At 40.8% G+C, this 16,195-nt stretch overlaps 1 protein-coding gene and 1 long non-coding RNA gene across 3 annotated transcripts in view; one reads left to right on the plus strand and one right to left on the minus strand.

The window, feature by feature from the left end:
- LOC117812012 overlaps positions 1 to 3,306 on the minus strand; it is a 67,053-nt gene extending 63,747 nt beyond the window's left edge. Inside the window, exons 1-2 of the long non-coding RNA XR_004631106.1 lie at positions 3,132 to 3,306; positions 1,572 to 1,759 (exon numbers count right to left, since the gene is read on the minus strand). This is a non-coding gene — a long non-coding RNA (uncharacterized LOC117812012). The remainder of the gene's footprint in view (positions 1 to 1,571; positions 1,760 to 3,131) is intronic.
- The window catches only part of zgc:171482 (zinc finger protein), an 83,173-nt gene extending 73,075 nt beyond the window's left edge, over positions 1 to 10,098 (plus strand). For both annotated transcript variants that reach the window (XM_034682531.1, XM_034682532.1), the window contains exon 7: positions 6,115 to 10,098. In XM_034682531.1, the coding sequence (XP_034538422.1) occupies positions 6,115 to 6,136 (22 nt within the window). In that variant the 3' untranslated portion in view covers positions 6,137 to 10,098. The remainder of the gene's footprint in view (positions 1 to 6,114) is intronic.
- The last annotated feature ends 6,097 nt before the right edge of the window (positions 10,099 to 16,195 follow it).

The following is a 16,195-nucleotide window of genomic DNA, read 5'->3' on the forward strand; positions in this document are numbered from 1 at the left end:
GCGTGTGTGTGGTGTGTGTGGTGTGGTGTGGATCTTAGTATGTGTGCCTGCATCTTCTCCCTGCTTGAGGCAAGGTGAAAGGTTAATTCAGGACTGTCGCTGCTGAGCTCTCCTCTCGCGTGCCTCCTCTGCCACACTGCGCACACACACACACAATCACACACACATGCAAGCTGAGGCCTAAGGCTCTCCTCAACTCCCCCAAAGGCACACTTCTTCGTCCTGCTCTCACACCTTCAGCCCCAAACTCACACAAACAGATTTTGTGTTTACACATACACACACATTCTGCCCTGAGCATCGCTGTCTGTGTTGTTAATAAGGTCAGGGCAGCGGGAGGGGGGGAGGGAGGGTCATGCCTGAATCATGACTCACAGCTCCCTTAGCAACCGCCACAGACTGCGTTTACCTGGTGCACACACAAACACACACATGCCAACAGGGTGCCAAGGTGACCTTAGCATCCTCACAAACACTACCCTCAGACAGAGAGGCAAATAAAAGTCTCTATATCCTCTCCTGCACACTCTCGTCCTCGTGTTTCCAGCATCCCTCATGTGTGACCCTGGGAAGGATTATTGGATTACTCCATTAACAGGGCCCTTCACTCACACACCATGACCTGTTTTTGTAACACATCCCTGCCTCACCTTGTGCTGTACTGCATCACACTTTCCTTCATACAGAACCTCACCTCATAGCTCCTTTATCAGACACGTACACCCACAGTTAGAAGTACTGGAAATGAATTGGATTGATAAAAACATGCACTCTGTGAAAGCGGTGGAAAATGTGTGTATGTAGCCTGACCTAAACACACGATGAAATCTGATACCATATTACTCGATAGTCGTTCATGTGGAGTTCAAATGATGCTGTTGGCTAGTCCTTGATCACGGGAGGGGGGGGGCTTTGGCTCAGTGAGTCGCCCCTCGTATCTAAATCAAAAGGTTCATGGTTTGATCCCAGTTCCAGCACTCCACATGTCAAAGTGTCCTTGGAACCCCAAATAGATTCTGTGTGGCTTAGCCAGCAGTGTATGAATGTGTGTGAATGGAAGCAGTTAACACAGATACACACTTCACATAGCATCCTCTGCTATCACTGTGTGAATTGGTGAATGTGACATGTAATGTAGAAGCACTTTGAGTGGTCAGAAGAAAAGCGTTATGTAAGTACTGTCCATATACCATTCAAATTACGTAATGCCAAATGTGTGTGCACTGTGACAAGCCATGTGATTTAAAGGAGACCTATTATACTCATTTTCAACTTTCATTATGTCAGTCTGAGACACATATAGAGTAGCTTTAACTCCTTATTAATCTAAAACTGGCGTCCATGAAAACTGTCATTTCAGCAGTATTCAGCCTCTGCCTGAAACACTTTGTTCCAGGCCTTTTCCAGTGATTTCAAGTCAGACAAAACTAGTGTGTCACTTTTCACACAGCTCTGTAATCATGAAACAATAAGAAAGTTCTGCCTTTACTAAGAATGTCTGAGTCGTTAGCGGCCATGCACGCTCCCCACGTTAGCTGATGTTCACGAAACCTACATGTTATGTTACCTACAGCTTGTAGTTCCGATCCCCCGTGGAAGGTCCCTACGGATGGAGCAGCCGCAGGTTTAAGTAACAGCTGAGATGCAAATCCAGCTTGCAACGGAGTCATTGGTGAAGTGGCGAGTAGAAACAGCTTTGTTGTGGCTGCTGTAATCCAAAAAAACGTAAAATCTCCCCTCTGCTTTCTTGTGCCTTCATCTGCGGGAGGAGAAAATAGCTGTGATTTTCCTTCACATCCAAAAGAACACTTACAAGAAACTTTCTGGGGAAAAGAGCATTCAATTTTGTTGCTCCTCTCTACATGGAATACAATCCAGGATGATTTGTACTCACTTCACCTCGCTGGTGTTTTTCAATTTCTGAACTAGTTTGCACATTTAATTTATTTTTGTGTTATGCCTTACTGTCTGTAATCTGCCTCTTGATCATATCATATGATATTTAGTATGAAGTGTACTGCTGACCTCTTGGCCAGGTCACCCTTGTGAAAGAGATCTGGATCTCAGTGGGATATTCTCTGGTTAAATAAAAGGTTAAATAAACACACTGGATAGACAAAGTGCAGTGCAGAAGAAAAGCCAAGCGGTGAAATGGACTTTCTAGGCGTGGGAAAATTTGACAGAGCTGCTTGGAGGGCATGTCCTACAATACTGACCTGAGGGGGCAGCAGAGCCTGACATCAGGTTCAGGCCAAGTCTTGCTAAGATCTAGAGTTCTCAGAGAACCTGAAAAGCACATCCGTGGATTATGCCAACATCTGTGCATTTCAAAACTTTGCTGAGACTTTTAAATCCAACATCATAACATTATAATTATGTTCTATTAAAATATGGATCCACATAATAAGTCTGCTTTAAATGTTGGAACTAACAACCTATCCTTGTAATCCACTGCTCTGTCACTCTGGTTAGTTGTGGACTACAGAATCAGCAGTTTGACCTTCATCCAGTGCTAACGCCACTTTAGAATTCAACATGAGCTGAGAAGTTCAATACTCGTTACATTTATGTATATGCCGGAAGATGTAGGACTCTCCAGCACTCAGTAAAATAGAAACTGTCCTTTGATTCTTTCCACAATGGACGATGGCAGAGCCGAATCATTTACAAAACGATACAATGAGTGAGTGGCAGCTGGAAGCTTCGTGTCTGATCAATTTGTGATAAATGTTTGGAGCTATATCTTAAGGCAACAGATTTAGACTTGAGGCATTGGAAAAGTTACACACCCAGCTGCAACGAAGTTTGGAAGTAATTACATTTATTGATCAGTTGACAGACAGAAGATCTATCGTTCATATAATTGGTCTACTTTTGAGCTTCTACTGGGTGTTTGTCAAGCACCAAAGCCTTAAAATATGATGGTTTAAGCTTGTTAAAATGTGAAGACTTGCAGTTAAATCATTGTAACATTACAAAAAAGAAGCATTTTGAAGACATCATCTTTGGTTTAAAAGAGATTGTATTTGGAATTTCTCTTATTTTTTTAACAATTTTCAGTCAGTAATTGAGAAAATGTCAATCTTCCTCTGGTTGCAGCCTCTAAAATTCAATTTAAAAAATGTGCTCACAGTTTTACTAAAAAGGAAGATGATCCAGTTGTAGACAAAAAATTATAGGAAAAACTTCCTTTCAGAGTCCAAACAAAAGAGACAATCCAATGAAAAAATACAAAGTCCAAGTGAGAGAAGGACATAAAAATCCCTGGCAAGGCCCACACAAGAAACATGAGTGATCACAGGAGGACACAGGACAGACTAAAGTGACACTGAGGGGAGAAAACAGTGACTAATTACACTCAGGATAACGACCAACAGGTGTGGACACAAGACACAGGTGAAATTAATCAGGGTAATCAAAGTGGAGGGAAACACACCAGGGAAGGAAGTTAACCAACACACAAGGTGTAAGAGCTACAAAATAAAACAGGAAGCAGTATAAACTCATGAGCATGACCCTGGGAAAAGACTGTAAACCAGGAACACAAAGACTCAACGTAGATGAACATGAGAATGGAAATACACACAGGGAGAACGGGAACACAAGGATAACACAAGAGAAATAAGTAGAGGAAAAACATGAACTGTAGGACAAATGTATTACTTTCTCCCAATCATGTCTTTGTACGCTGGTTATCAGTGGGTTTACAGCTGTTGTTTAGAAAAGCAGTGAGGAGGCATCATGAACAGGTCTACAGGGGTTCCCATACCAGAGACACTAGTGGGGGTCTGAGATGTATTCCAGAATTTTCTATAAAGAGTATTTCTAAGTAATCTAAATTGGCATATTTTACCAGTTATTGTAAAAATATCAACAAAAATAGTAGTTATATTTTAAATGAAGCCTCGCAAATACAATTTTTTTCACCAGTTTTCTGCCTTTCTTTGTTGCCAGATGACTACTAAGGTTAGGTTCAGAGTTAGGCTCAGTAACAGTTAATTTACAAAAGCCTCCATAGCAGCAGGTTAATTCTCAGCAGCACAGGAAACACAGCAATATGTGCATTTTGGAAGGCTGATGTTCTACAGACCAGCTAAAGGAAGTATAATGCAATATGTAATCACTGTGAGGGACAGTGGGGGTCATGAGTCTTTGGCACCTCTATTTTGGAGTCAGGGGGTGAAAGTTTGTGAACCCCTGGTCTAGAACATAAAACTGTTTCTTGTGATTTTACAGAACAAACATCGGTAGCAAAATATGATTTCTTTAATATATTTTTGGGGCTTTTTTTGCCTTCATTTGATTGGAAAGCTGTACAGCGACAGGAAATGAGGGGAGTGGGGATGACATGCATCAGATCAGGACATCAGGACCTGTGAGGATTGCAGCCTCTACATGGGGCACATGCTTTACCATCTGAGCTGAACCAGTGCCTCATAGTGAAAAAAAATGCTGGCCGCTTTATAAATAAAATTATGAATTATATTAGCTTTTCTTCTATATGTTGTCAGTTTGCTTGAGGCACACAGAATAATATAGTGCCCCACTAATTTGAACATTTTATAGCTACATGGAGTGAACTAATAATTTGGATAAATCTTCCTGAAGGGCCTCTTTCTATCTCTCTTTTACCCCCTGACCAGACTTGCTCTCCCTCTCTGACCCCTCTTTCTAGCCCACTCTAACTTTGCACTGCCTCTCTCTTCTTGTTACCCTCCCCCTCCCTTTTCACTGCTACCTGTCCCCTCCCAGAGAAGACTACAGGCAACCAGAGCCTCGTCCTTCCTTTCTTCAGAGACTCCAAAGTGCCTGATGAGTCCTGACAGAGCAGACAGGGTGTAGAGGCCACTGCTTTAACAGCCATTACCGGGATAGGTGCTGACAGCTATGGTGCCTGTTCCTCCCTCTTTCCCTCTCTCTCTCGCTCTCTCTCCAGTTCAGTGTGTATGCCAGGCAATGCTCCTATTAGGGAACTCTGGAGGAGCATTTTAACCAGGACTGTGATGAAAATGGTTGAATTTGTTGTGCTGTTTTGGGGACGACTTTTGTTTCAGGCTCAGACCGTTGGCCACAAACAGAGACAAACATCTTATTCTGTCTTTATGATTGTCAGATTTGGTTTGTCTCCCCGAACAAAAGGTAAAAGCAGACAAGATAAGGTCACACTGAGGCAAAAAGCGTTTCAAAGCTGTATCACGAAACAAAGTTAAGCTGACAAGAGGAACAATTACACAAAAAGCTACGAGGATGAAAGACGTATTGAATTACTTGTGCATTATTGTTGGGATTTCTGTTGTGACATTCAGGCAATTGAATTACTGAGACCAACCCTGAATGCTAATGTGGTTTTGTCATTTCAGTCATTCATTGCAAAGATCAGAGGCAGTATCACTGAACACTTCCTTTTGCCTTTAAATCCTGAATATAATTCTCTCAATGCTCACTCACTTAGGTGGGTGTTGCTTTGCATGAGCCTCAGACCAACTTATCTCTTTGTTTTAATTAAATGTGGCACTTTTGCCTCTGGAGTTGCTTTGTTTCATGGTGATAAAGCCGCAGAATGCAGCCGCAGCGCCTGTCATCTTGAAAAACAATCAGTGGCTCCAGATAAAGACCAAATCCACAGTAATTATTGCACCTTAACCATGAGGGTGTATGCTCCTATTTTTCTCCTTTGTTTTAATTTGGGGAACAGCCAGATAGCAGGCGTAATAGACGACTGTAATTATAAGAAGATGGTGGAACGGGATTATTGCTTAATGCTTCATGTACAGTGGAGCTGTCATTGCCTCTAAAAGGAAATTCTTTATAATGCAGCAGCGGGATAAAAGCATTGCAGGGTTACTGTGTTACATCTCTTTCACATTTGTCTCGATACATTACCAATGAGGTCTTTGTTTATTTTGCCATCTACGCCGTATTAAGACTGGCATGCGACATAGAGTTACAGGTAAATGAGATTACCTCCCAGGGACAGAGAATGGCAGAAACAGAATATCTTTCCCCCTGTGGGCTCGTTGTTCCCTGTGGTTAAAGAGCGCTGTCTTGTCAGATCTGTCTGTGTCAGTGAAAAAAAACACGACTAACAAATTCCTTCCTGTGTTTTGTTTTCAGCCTGAAGCAACACCAGCAGTAAGCCACAGAGACAGGCCGCTCTGGAAAGAAAAAGAAGAAGAAGAAAAGAAGAAGAAGACAGAGATTATTGGAATAAACAATTTCAGAAAAAGAGGACTCGTGTCACAGACTGAAGCTTGTGAGAAAGTCGTGCAATGAAATTTCAGCGTGCGCAAGTCAAAATGTGTCAAAGTGTGCATGCGTGTGTGTACGGGTGTCGTGGGCATCCGTGCATGCATCTGCAGTATGCATGTGAGGGTCATATTGAGTGTGTTTACTGCTATCTTTGATCTAAAAATATATCTCTGAGATTTATTCAGCACCTAAGTGTTTGATATAAGTTCTCAACACTGACAGTTGCAGAAGACTTGCGGCTGCATATTGCCATAAAACTCCCGTGTGAACCACAATCCTAAAAATCGAACTGATGTCAGTGTGTTGCCCAGAGTGGTAATAAACCATTACAATGATAGTCATAGAGCAGCAGTAGTAATAACTCTGTAACAAGCTGTCCCACAAGTGCTCTGACAGTGATCCAGGTCTGAACACAGTCTTCTGTTTACATGCACTAAATACACAGTGAGGCTGACGGTGGCACATGCATGGCTCACTTTCAGACCACTTGGGACCAACTCAGGCCCAGACTTTCAAATCCAAGGAAGGAAAAACTCCCAACAACCTCAGCCATTACAGATTGCATGAACTTCCATGACTTTAAAAAGAATATGTTTTCATTTGAATCTTGTGTTGTCTATAAATGTAGTGGATTGGTGTCACTTTTTTCAATTGGTGTCCTTTGAAACTCATCTTTTCATATATTCTATATAATCAAAATGTGGAGATGTGTCATACCTACAGGACAGAAGGCAGTGGAGAACAAGCAGCACAAAGACTTTTAAAATCCTGCACTGAATCGAGGGTTTGTGCAACTTTTGTGAATCATCTACTATTGAAAACATTCCCACAGCACTGAATACTGATGTCAGATGCAGTCCAGAGGTGACAAAAATTTCTCCTCTTTGTGGAGACGGGCAACTTGTAGATAATATATTTTTTTTCTGTTGCTATGGCCAGAGAAAAAACACTTCCCAAATCATGTAGCAGCCGATGTACAATACAAATGGGATGTAATCCAATGCATGAAAGATGTAAGACGTTGCATTCACTTGCCTTTCTGAAACCTATTGCTTGTGCGTTTTGGCAATAGTGCTGCTTTCTAGTGATAGCTTCGTAATGCATTACTGCACATGCCTGCACCTGAACAAAGAGGTCACCTTTTAGTACTGAGCTGGCTTCTTCTCAACATCTTATTTATTCATCAAAAAAGGATCTTTATGTTATCTGGAAAATATAACCCTAATTTCAAAGTTGGGACACTTTAAAATGTTAATGAAAACAGATTTTGATGGTTTGCAAATCATATGAATATATTATATTTGATAAAATGGTGCAAAGACAACATATCAAATGTTACAACTGAAAAATGTTATTGTTTTTGAAAGATATATGCTCATTTAAATTTGATGCCAGCAGCACATTTCAAAGAAGTAGGGACAGGGGCATGATTACTACTGTGTTACACCACCTCTTCTTTTAACAACACTACAAATGTGTGAGAATCAGGGAGACTAGTTTCTGGAGTTTTGAAAGTGAAAAGTTTCGCTCTTGCCTGATATAGAATTTCATCAGTTCTGGGTCTCTTTTATTGTACTTTTCGTTTCATGATGTACCAAATGTTTTCAGGTGACAAGTTGGGACTTTAGGCCGGCCAGTTTAGCACCCCCTACTCTCTTACTATGGAGCCATGCTGTTGTAATGTATGTAGAATGTGGTTTGGCATTGTCTTGCTCAAATATACAAGGTCTTCCCTGAAAAAGGCAATGCCTGGATCGCAATACATGTTTCTCCAAAAGCTGTATATAAAGTTCAGCATTAAGGGTGTCTCTCCAGAAGTGTAAGCTACTCATACCATGGGCACTTATGCATCCCCATACCATCAGGGGTGCTGGTTTTTGATACATATATGGCTTCCTCTTTGTATAGTTTTAGTCTCTGTTTTCATGCAGCAACAGACTGGGTTCACAGACAATGTTGTTTGGAAGTAATTTTGAGCCCATGCAGTGATTTCCACTACAGAGTCATGGCTTTTTTTTTTAACACAGTGCCACCTGAAAGTCAGAATATCATGGAATCCAGTATTGGTTTTTTAATCTTGTCCATTTTGTTCAGATTCACTGAACCTTTAATGATATCATGGACACTGAAGTTTGCGAAATCCCCAAATTCTTTGCGATTTTACACTCAGGAACATTATTCTGAAATTGCTAACCTATCTCCTCACCCAGTCTCTCACTTAGTGGTAAATATCTTCCAAGCTTTACTTCTGAGAGACTCAGCCTCTCTGAAGTACCTTTTTATGGCTAGTGATGTTACTATCCTGATGCAAATTAACCTAATTAGTTAAGACATGTTCCTCCAGGTGTTTTTTTTTTTTTTAGCATTACACAACTCATCAGTATTTTGTTTTCCCTATCCCAACATTTTTAAATACATAGCTGAAATCAAAATTTAAAGGGTCCTATATTTTCCATTAAATAAAAACGTTTAGTTTGTTGTTGTCTTTGCACCATGTTTAGTTAAATACAGGCTTTTAAATGAATGGCAAACCATCAACCTCTGTGTTTATCAACATATTATACAGAGTCCTGAGTTCTTCAGAATTGGGGTTTTAGAGCAGTCACAGTTTTTAAAAACTCCTGGTATTGTCTTCAGATTGTCTGTAAAGTGAGATTCAAGAAGGTTTTGTAGCATCATGACATGAGTAAAAAGACGACACGCTCCACTCTCCTCAACACTACTGAGCAGATTTCTTTCTATTGACCGGTCTTAAACACAGCGCACACACAGTTCAGCTATTTCTGTTTGTTTCTTTTGGGTTCAAACTGTTACTTTCTGTGTAAACACCTCAAAGCGTGCTCATTTTGTTCTCTGTTGATTTCATGGTGAAGAGAGTGAACTCAGAATGACTTGATTACTTTTATTTTTTAAAATACAGACATATGGATGAGTTAGGATTTATGCAATCACACTGTAATATTTACAACCATACATTGTGGGTTTGAAGTGAAATAGTTTTACGAAGCAAAAAAAGGTGTTCTATGTGTAAATAAGCAGTAGCTGCAGGTGACATTTGTGTTTTAAAAAGTACAAGAGTTTTGTATTCATAGTGTTTATCTGCACTGAACTACAGGGTGATAAGGGAAATGTGTTTCTTATTGATATTATTGAGATACTAATAAGCTGACATTGACTTAAAATGTTACTATGTTGGTGTTTTGTACGGAGAACCGTCAGTGAAAATGACCTTGGAGACAGTGGTGGACCAAAATCCAACAAAAAGAAAATGATCAGACTCCCACTGAGAGGGATTTTGATAAGAGCTGTTTTGATGAGGACGACCACAATCAACACAAAGACTGCCCCCTCAGAGAAACATCGGATTTCTAACTGGATTGTCAGAGGATTCAAAAAAACGCAAAAAAAGGACAAGCAGGACTGCAGACAGTTGGATTACAACGTAATGCCCAAAATGACCAACCCCTCTGTTGTCAGTGATGCCGAAAGAAAAACACGAAAACAAGAAATCATTTGGCATCTTTGCTCTGCATCATGACTGTTTGGAAGACTATTCACTCTCCAGCACTGGTGTTTTCACAATAGAAGCGGTGTCTGTGTGTGCCGATATCACAGTCCTGTGCAGAGGATGACTGTGCCGTGAGTCACAAAATTTTAGCAGATGTTACATAATATATGACAGAGATGTTATCTATGGGTAGGATTTGTGTGATATGATGCTTGCGGGTGGGTGTCTGTGTATGTGAAGCTGTCAACTGCGCTGGCAGTGGGAGACTTGCTGTGAGCTGTGTACTGTGAGCACATTTGTAAACACACCTGATGATGAATACAAGGAACAAGACAACTATATCTATTTTCTCTTGCAAAATCCAGATTTGTGTTTTTTTCTTGCTCGGCTTGTTTACACCACCTTGACGAAGATGTGTGTGAAATTTGTTCTACTGGCAGCGATCGTTTGTTACCACACACACACAACCTCGAGTTTTCAGCACCACCCACACGATGTGATTTCAATAATTAAGCTTATTAATTAATCTCCATTTACTCTGAGTCCCCCCTTGCTTTTTGTTGTCATTTAATTTCATAAACCTTTTTTCTATGAGTGCTTACTGGAAATAAAGAGGGAAAAAAACATCAACCAGCATCCCAGTCAGAGGTAGTTTGAACAACATAAACACAAGATGCTAGAGTCCTGACAACAAGGGATCAATAAGATGGATATTACCATATAGTTTTTCCACTGTGGAGCAGTTCACACTGTGTTCCCAAACATCTTTAATTTGCATTTCAGTTTTTTATCCCCCCCTACACACACACACACACATACACACACACACACACACACACACACACACACACACACACACACACAGGCAAACACATAGTGCTCTGACAGCTTTCCTCTCTTTATACAAACAGCAGTGTGTCCCGCCCCGCCCCGCCTCCTACAGTTTCTCTTTTCTGTCTGATCTTTTGACAGTATTCAACAGCAGCTCATTTTATAAAGACGCCAAAATAATACAACACACATTTTGAAATGTTTCACTCGATATTCACAATCACAACAGGTGATCTGCATGTAGACGAGACTGGTTAATGACATTGGGTTTTGCAACAATACAAAACGTAGATGGTGTAGAATGACAACATCCAACTATACTTCTGAAACAGCAGCATGAGAAGGACTACAGGACGTTTAACATAATCCATCACACTTCAATCAATGCATTGACAGAAGAGGAGGACTGGAGGGCCTCTTCCTCTCTGATCACAGCAGAGCATGTTTCAGGCACTGCAGGGCGTCAGGCACAAGACATTAGAGATCATCAATATTATTGATCCTAGGATGGCGATCTTAAACAGATATAACATTTCATGAATGGTCGACGTGAAAACTTGGGCGGCCAAAACTTTGCTCTGGCATGGGTATTGCGTATGTGTGGGGAACACTGCTGAACTTGTCAACCATTTGTGGCGTAACCAGCTATGATGAACCATTTCTCAATCACCTTACCTTATTTCTTCTGCATTATGTATTCTTTATTGGAGCTTATTGGGAAGCATAAATGCAGCTCTTAATATAATTAATACCAAATATATATCTAATATGCCACACCGATTTTCTGGTCAGCTCTAGAAGATAAACACACACAATATCAGAACTACAGTGATATCACTGAGCATTTGCAGAGCGAGGAAACGGGGGAAAAAAATTGGACAACTTCATGCTGCCAAATATATACCTTTTTTTGTTTGTATGATATTTAAAGTTTTATCTTTCCAGGAGGTTTAGACATAATATTTACTGCTATAATCTGTAGTAATGAGTGTTGCACCAATGTATCAGCTTATTTGCAAATAATAATAATAATCATAATAATACATTTTATTTATATAGCGCTTTTCAGAAACTCAAAGACACTGTACAACTGTTAAAATGAATACAAGCAAGGAACAAGGAACACAGATCAAACAAAACAACATTACAATCACAAATTAAAAGCTAACTTAAAAAGGTGAGTTATTAAAAGAGATTTGAATGCTGAAGGGTCAGAGCAGTTATGGATATGGGAGGGGAGTGAGTTCCAGAGGGTGGGGGCGGCTACGGAAAAGGCTCTGTCCCCCCAGGTTCGGTGCTTGGTTCTGTGAGTGGGAAACATGAGGTTGGCATGTGAGGAACGCAGGCTACAGGAAGGACAGTGATCGTGGAGGAGGTCAGTGAGGTAGGAAGGGGCCTGGTGGTGGAGGGCTTTGTGGGTGAGGGGGAGGATTTTAAACTGTATTCGGTAGGGGACTGGGAGCCAATGAAGATGTTGGAGGACGAGGGTGATGTGGTCACGAGAGCGGGTGCAGGTGAGGAGGCGTGCAGCAGAGTTCTGATGTGCCATACACAGGTTTCAGGAGCTGATGTGTAGCTGTTGTTTCACATCAATTTATAGCTGATAATCTAGTAACTGTGTGCTAACTGAGAGAAGAGGTATTTGAATATTGTCGACAGTGTGGGAGTGATGCACCGTCTCTGAGAAATATCTGTGACACACAGTCTGTCAGACATGTTCGACTGACAAGAGCAGGGACTACTGACAATTTCAACACATCAAATCTTATAGGTCATTTAAGAAAATACAGACACAAAGAACCAAAAAACATCAGTGTCAGGATCAGATAAATTGAAATGTTAAACATCAGTATCAGTATCAGTATGAGCCCTGATTTTCACAATTGGTGACTCTCTAGCAGTGACACATATTTCCAGCGTATAAAAGTAGTTCCTTCACTAATGTAAGAAGACATTTATAACACTCATTATATTCAATATTAAGCAGTGAGGAAATAAAGCAGAGGCAGAAAATAACTTGTGCCGTAAAGTATTTAATGAGTGAAGGGCCTGTCATCAGGTTACTAAATTTATGTCAAGACAAGATGCATCAAGATCAGTCTGGAGCAGCTCAGCAGGTGACAATGATTTATTGCCATATCATACATTTGCTTCACAGTAATTAATCAGAGAAACATATTACCACCTCAAAAAATAAAAAGGAAATCACATATTACAGTTGAGAAGTAGAATCTTCTGTTTTAAATGTAGGGGAGAACGGGGTTGGTTGTCACACTTTTTACTGTTTCGATGATTGATCATCATCAAAACATCTTTCAATAGTCATTCCTACATTAAATTGAAGCTTAAGGTGTTGGCTTGATATGTGTATCTCATTTCCCAACTCATTGTAACAAAGAGGCAATTAATTATCAAAGACACTCTGACACATTGTGACAACCAACCCCATCATGGGGATGGTTGTCACACACTATGGGGTTGGTTGTCACAATGGTATTTCAATGGGAAAACTCTTTTAAAATAGGCAAGAAGGCAGAACTAAATTTGAAAGTTTGACAAGTTGACAAGTGATAGGCCTAAATAACTTAATGCATTTTAGCATAAAATGAGCAAGGAACATAAACAGGAAACACATATTAAGGCCAGCCTATATAACAACATAAAGAACAAAACAAATAGGCCTAACAATAATCGCAGACTCAACTAGGCTACATGCAGTCACTGTCTGAGTTACAGTAATGGCAAATGTAGGGTCTGCGCACTCCAACTCATTTCACCATGCATGATTTTGCCAACATAGGGGTTGGTTGTAATACATGACAACCAAACCCAAAGAGAATGTGCCGACCAACCCCAACTGGAATTTTTTGCTAGCATCAAGGCTACCAACCATCTAACAACTATTTAGCTAGCTAATACAAATCTTAACTATAGCTTTCCCCTCACATTTTGTAATGGTTACACTTGTTTTGTTATAAACCCATCGTTTAAAAGCCTAGAAGAAAAATGCTGAGGAGCTGAATTTGACATGAAAAACACAAAAAGTCCTCTCACCTCAAGTTAAGCTGTCTTACTCCAGAGAAGACTATGTAGGTGAGCTCTGACCCTAATTCTGGAAATGTCCATACCCCAATTTGAGAGACAGTGGCTTCTGGTGGCGAGATATAACAAGTGTGACAACCAACCCCGTTCTCCCCTAATGCTTAAACATGCCAGTGACACTCTTTCAAAATAACCTCTTTTGTTTGGCCTTTTTTCCCCACATCTTTCTAGAAAAACAGGCAGTTCCTTTTTTTTCTTTAATACCAATAACCTGCCCTTACTGAGCATCCTTTACTCTCTAATATAAAGCTAACATAAGCCGTTTCTTTATGGTCAGTTTTGCTGGCTCTGCAAATCACCATAAACCCACAGAACAGGTTCACATCTCATTTAGACTAAGCAGTAGATATGTATTCATGTTCCTGTCAGAAGTCTCTTATACATACTCATACACACCTACATTCACACACACCTACACACACACACACGCACAGTGAGTAATATACACATTCACCATGGTGACAACTCATCATTAATTCATACAGAAAAGCAGTCATCACATGAAAAGAAAACAGCACAGAGGTGTGATCTGAACTGTGTGTTTGGTGTATGAACGTGTGTGTGTGTGTGTGTTGTTAGAAGATGGTAAAAAAGAAAAAAACAGACTATTTGTTCGGATAAAGCAATTAGCTTCAAAGCTTAGTTCTCTCCACAAAATTTTCCAAAGTAACTTTGCCGTTCCCCGCTCACCGAGTGTAGAGAGAGGTGGAAAGTTTAGGCTGCGCTCAGAGCACCAAAAGCATAAACACACACATGAATTCCTGAAAATCTTGTTGAAATAAATGAGCATAACAACCCGCCAACTCTCCGCATGAGCACAGCCAGACTGAACTGTGAGACAGCTCCACAATGGGGTAAAATGTTTATCATCTTTTTTCCCTTGAACTAAGCTTGTTATTTACCAAGAACGATACAGTAAATTTGTGAAAAACAAGTGCTAGCAAGCGAGAAAAGAGAAGACGACAGGAGGGAGAGGAAATCAGTTCAAAAAGGAGATGCTGTGCGCTCTTAATGGCCTTCTATAGTCAACAGAGATGAGTTTAATAAAACATTAAAGCTACTATAATGTCATTTCCACTGTGCGATCCAACTTCTATGTACCATAAGTCAGTGGGTGTGAGAATACTACGCTTGCACTCCTTTTCGCCCACAGTGGGGCATGTTATCTTGGCTCATCCATATTCATGACCCTATCACTGTAACGCCCTGTTCTTCTGGGATGTGTTTCTGTAAAGATCATCTCCTGACTGAAGCTGCAGACCACAGCTCCGCTTTTTGAGCTGCTTCTTTGGAAGCGTTAGCGTGGCTCGGGCTCACTGTGGAGTTCACAATGAATTAGCAGTAGTAATTGATTGTGTAATCGTCGCACGCCACATGAAAGAGTATCAGTGACTCACGGTAATGATACCCAGAGAACCAGTGGATTGGATGTTGTAGTTTCCTCTGGGTGATCCCCGTGCAGCTGCATCATTATGACAAGCATTTGTGGAAATGTCAAGATACAGATACGTCTTCTTCAGTTGACATTTAAAGGACATGCTGGGCAAAGGGGTCACACAAGGCTAAAAAAAATACCCTTAGCAGAAGGCAGAGGAGAGATGTTTTTTACTACTGTACAGCACTGTCTCTGTGTGAGAGTGCAGCAGTTGTAAACAATGACTCACCCCTCCTGACAAACAAGAAGAGCTTCCAGGGGGAAACAACATTAGCTGTTTAAAATTCTGAACTTCACTTTGATTCAGTTGTACTTTCATTTACAAATAGCAAAGCCTGCCTGATGGAAAAGGTTATACTGATGGTGGAGGTGTCGAGGAGCGGTACTCATTTATGAAAACCTCTTACGATAATCACAAAGAACAAGGACAGAAGAGAGCAGGAGATTCCTCTTTGTTTCGCTAGATATACACACCATTCAGCCCGCGCATTTCAATACCCTCTTCCATTGTACCCCCTCACCTCACCTGTCACATGTTGTGTGTGCATGCTCTTAACTGGCCATCACCAGTGGTGATGTGACCCCACACAGCCCGGTGGTAACAGATTTCCACTCCGTCGCTCTGCTCCATGTGGCAGGCTGTTCGTTGTCAGAGCCTGTCAGAGCTTCCCTGTCAAAAAACATTGTTGCCATCACAATACTCAGCCCCACAGCCCGCGCCGGCATTTTGGACAGAGGATCACAGACTGGCGGGTGACACAGGCAGCCAGACGCAGCACGCAGCACCAAATGCATCAGCAACTACACCAGAGGAAGTACTGTTGTGCTTATTCTTGAAGATTGAGACGTGTTTGTTAGCAGAAATCTAATTATGTTCTGAGAAAAACGTCACCTGACTGACCTCATTAGTGTATCTTACAGGCCTCTCTTAAAACCTGCACACATGAACTGATGCTCTAAAGGTGAGAGAAACCACTTCAATAAAAGTTAATGTTAATCAAACTGAATGCAGTCAGATAACTCACGTTGAAATATTGTGAAATGTCCCACAACTGCAGAACAAATGTATC

This window comes from Notolabrus celidotus, chromosome 4 (genome assembly GCF_009762535.1).
Source record: "Notolabrus celidotus isolate fNotCel1 chromosome 4, fNotCel1.pri, whole genome shotgun sequence".
NCBI lineage: Eukaryota > Metazoa > Chordata > Actinopteri > Labriformes > Labridae > Notolabrus > Notolabrus celidotus.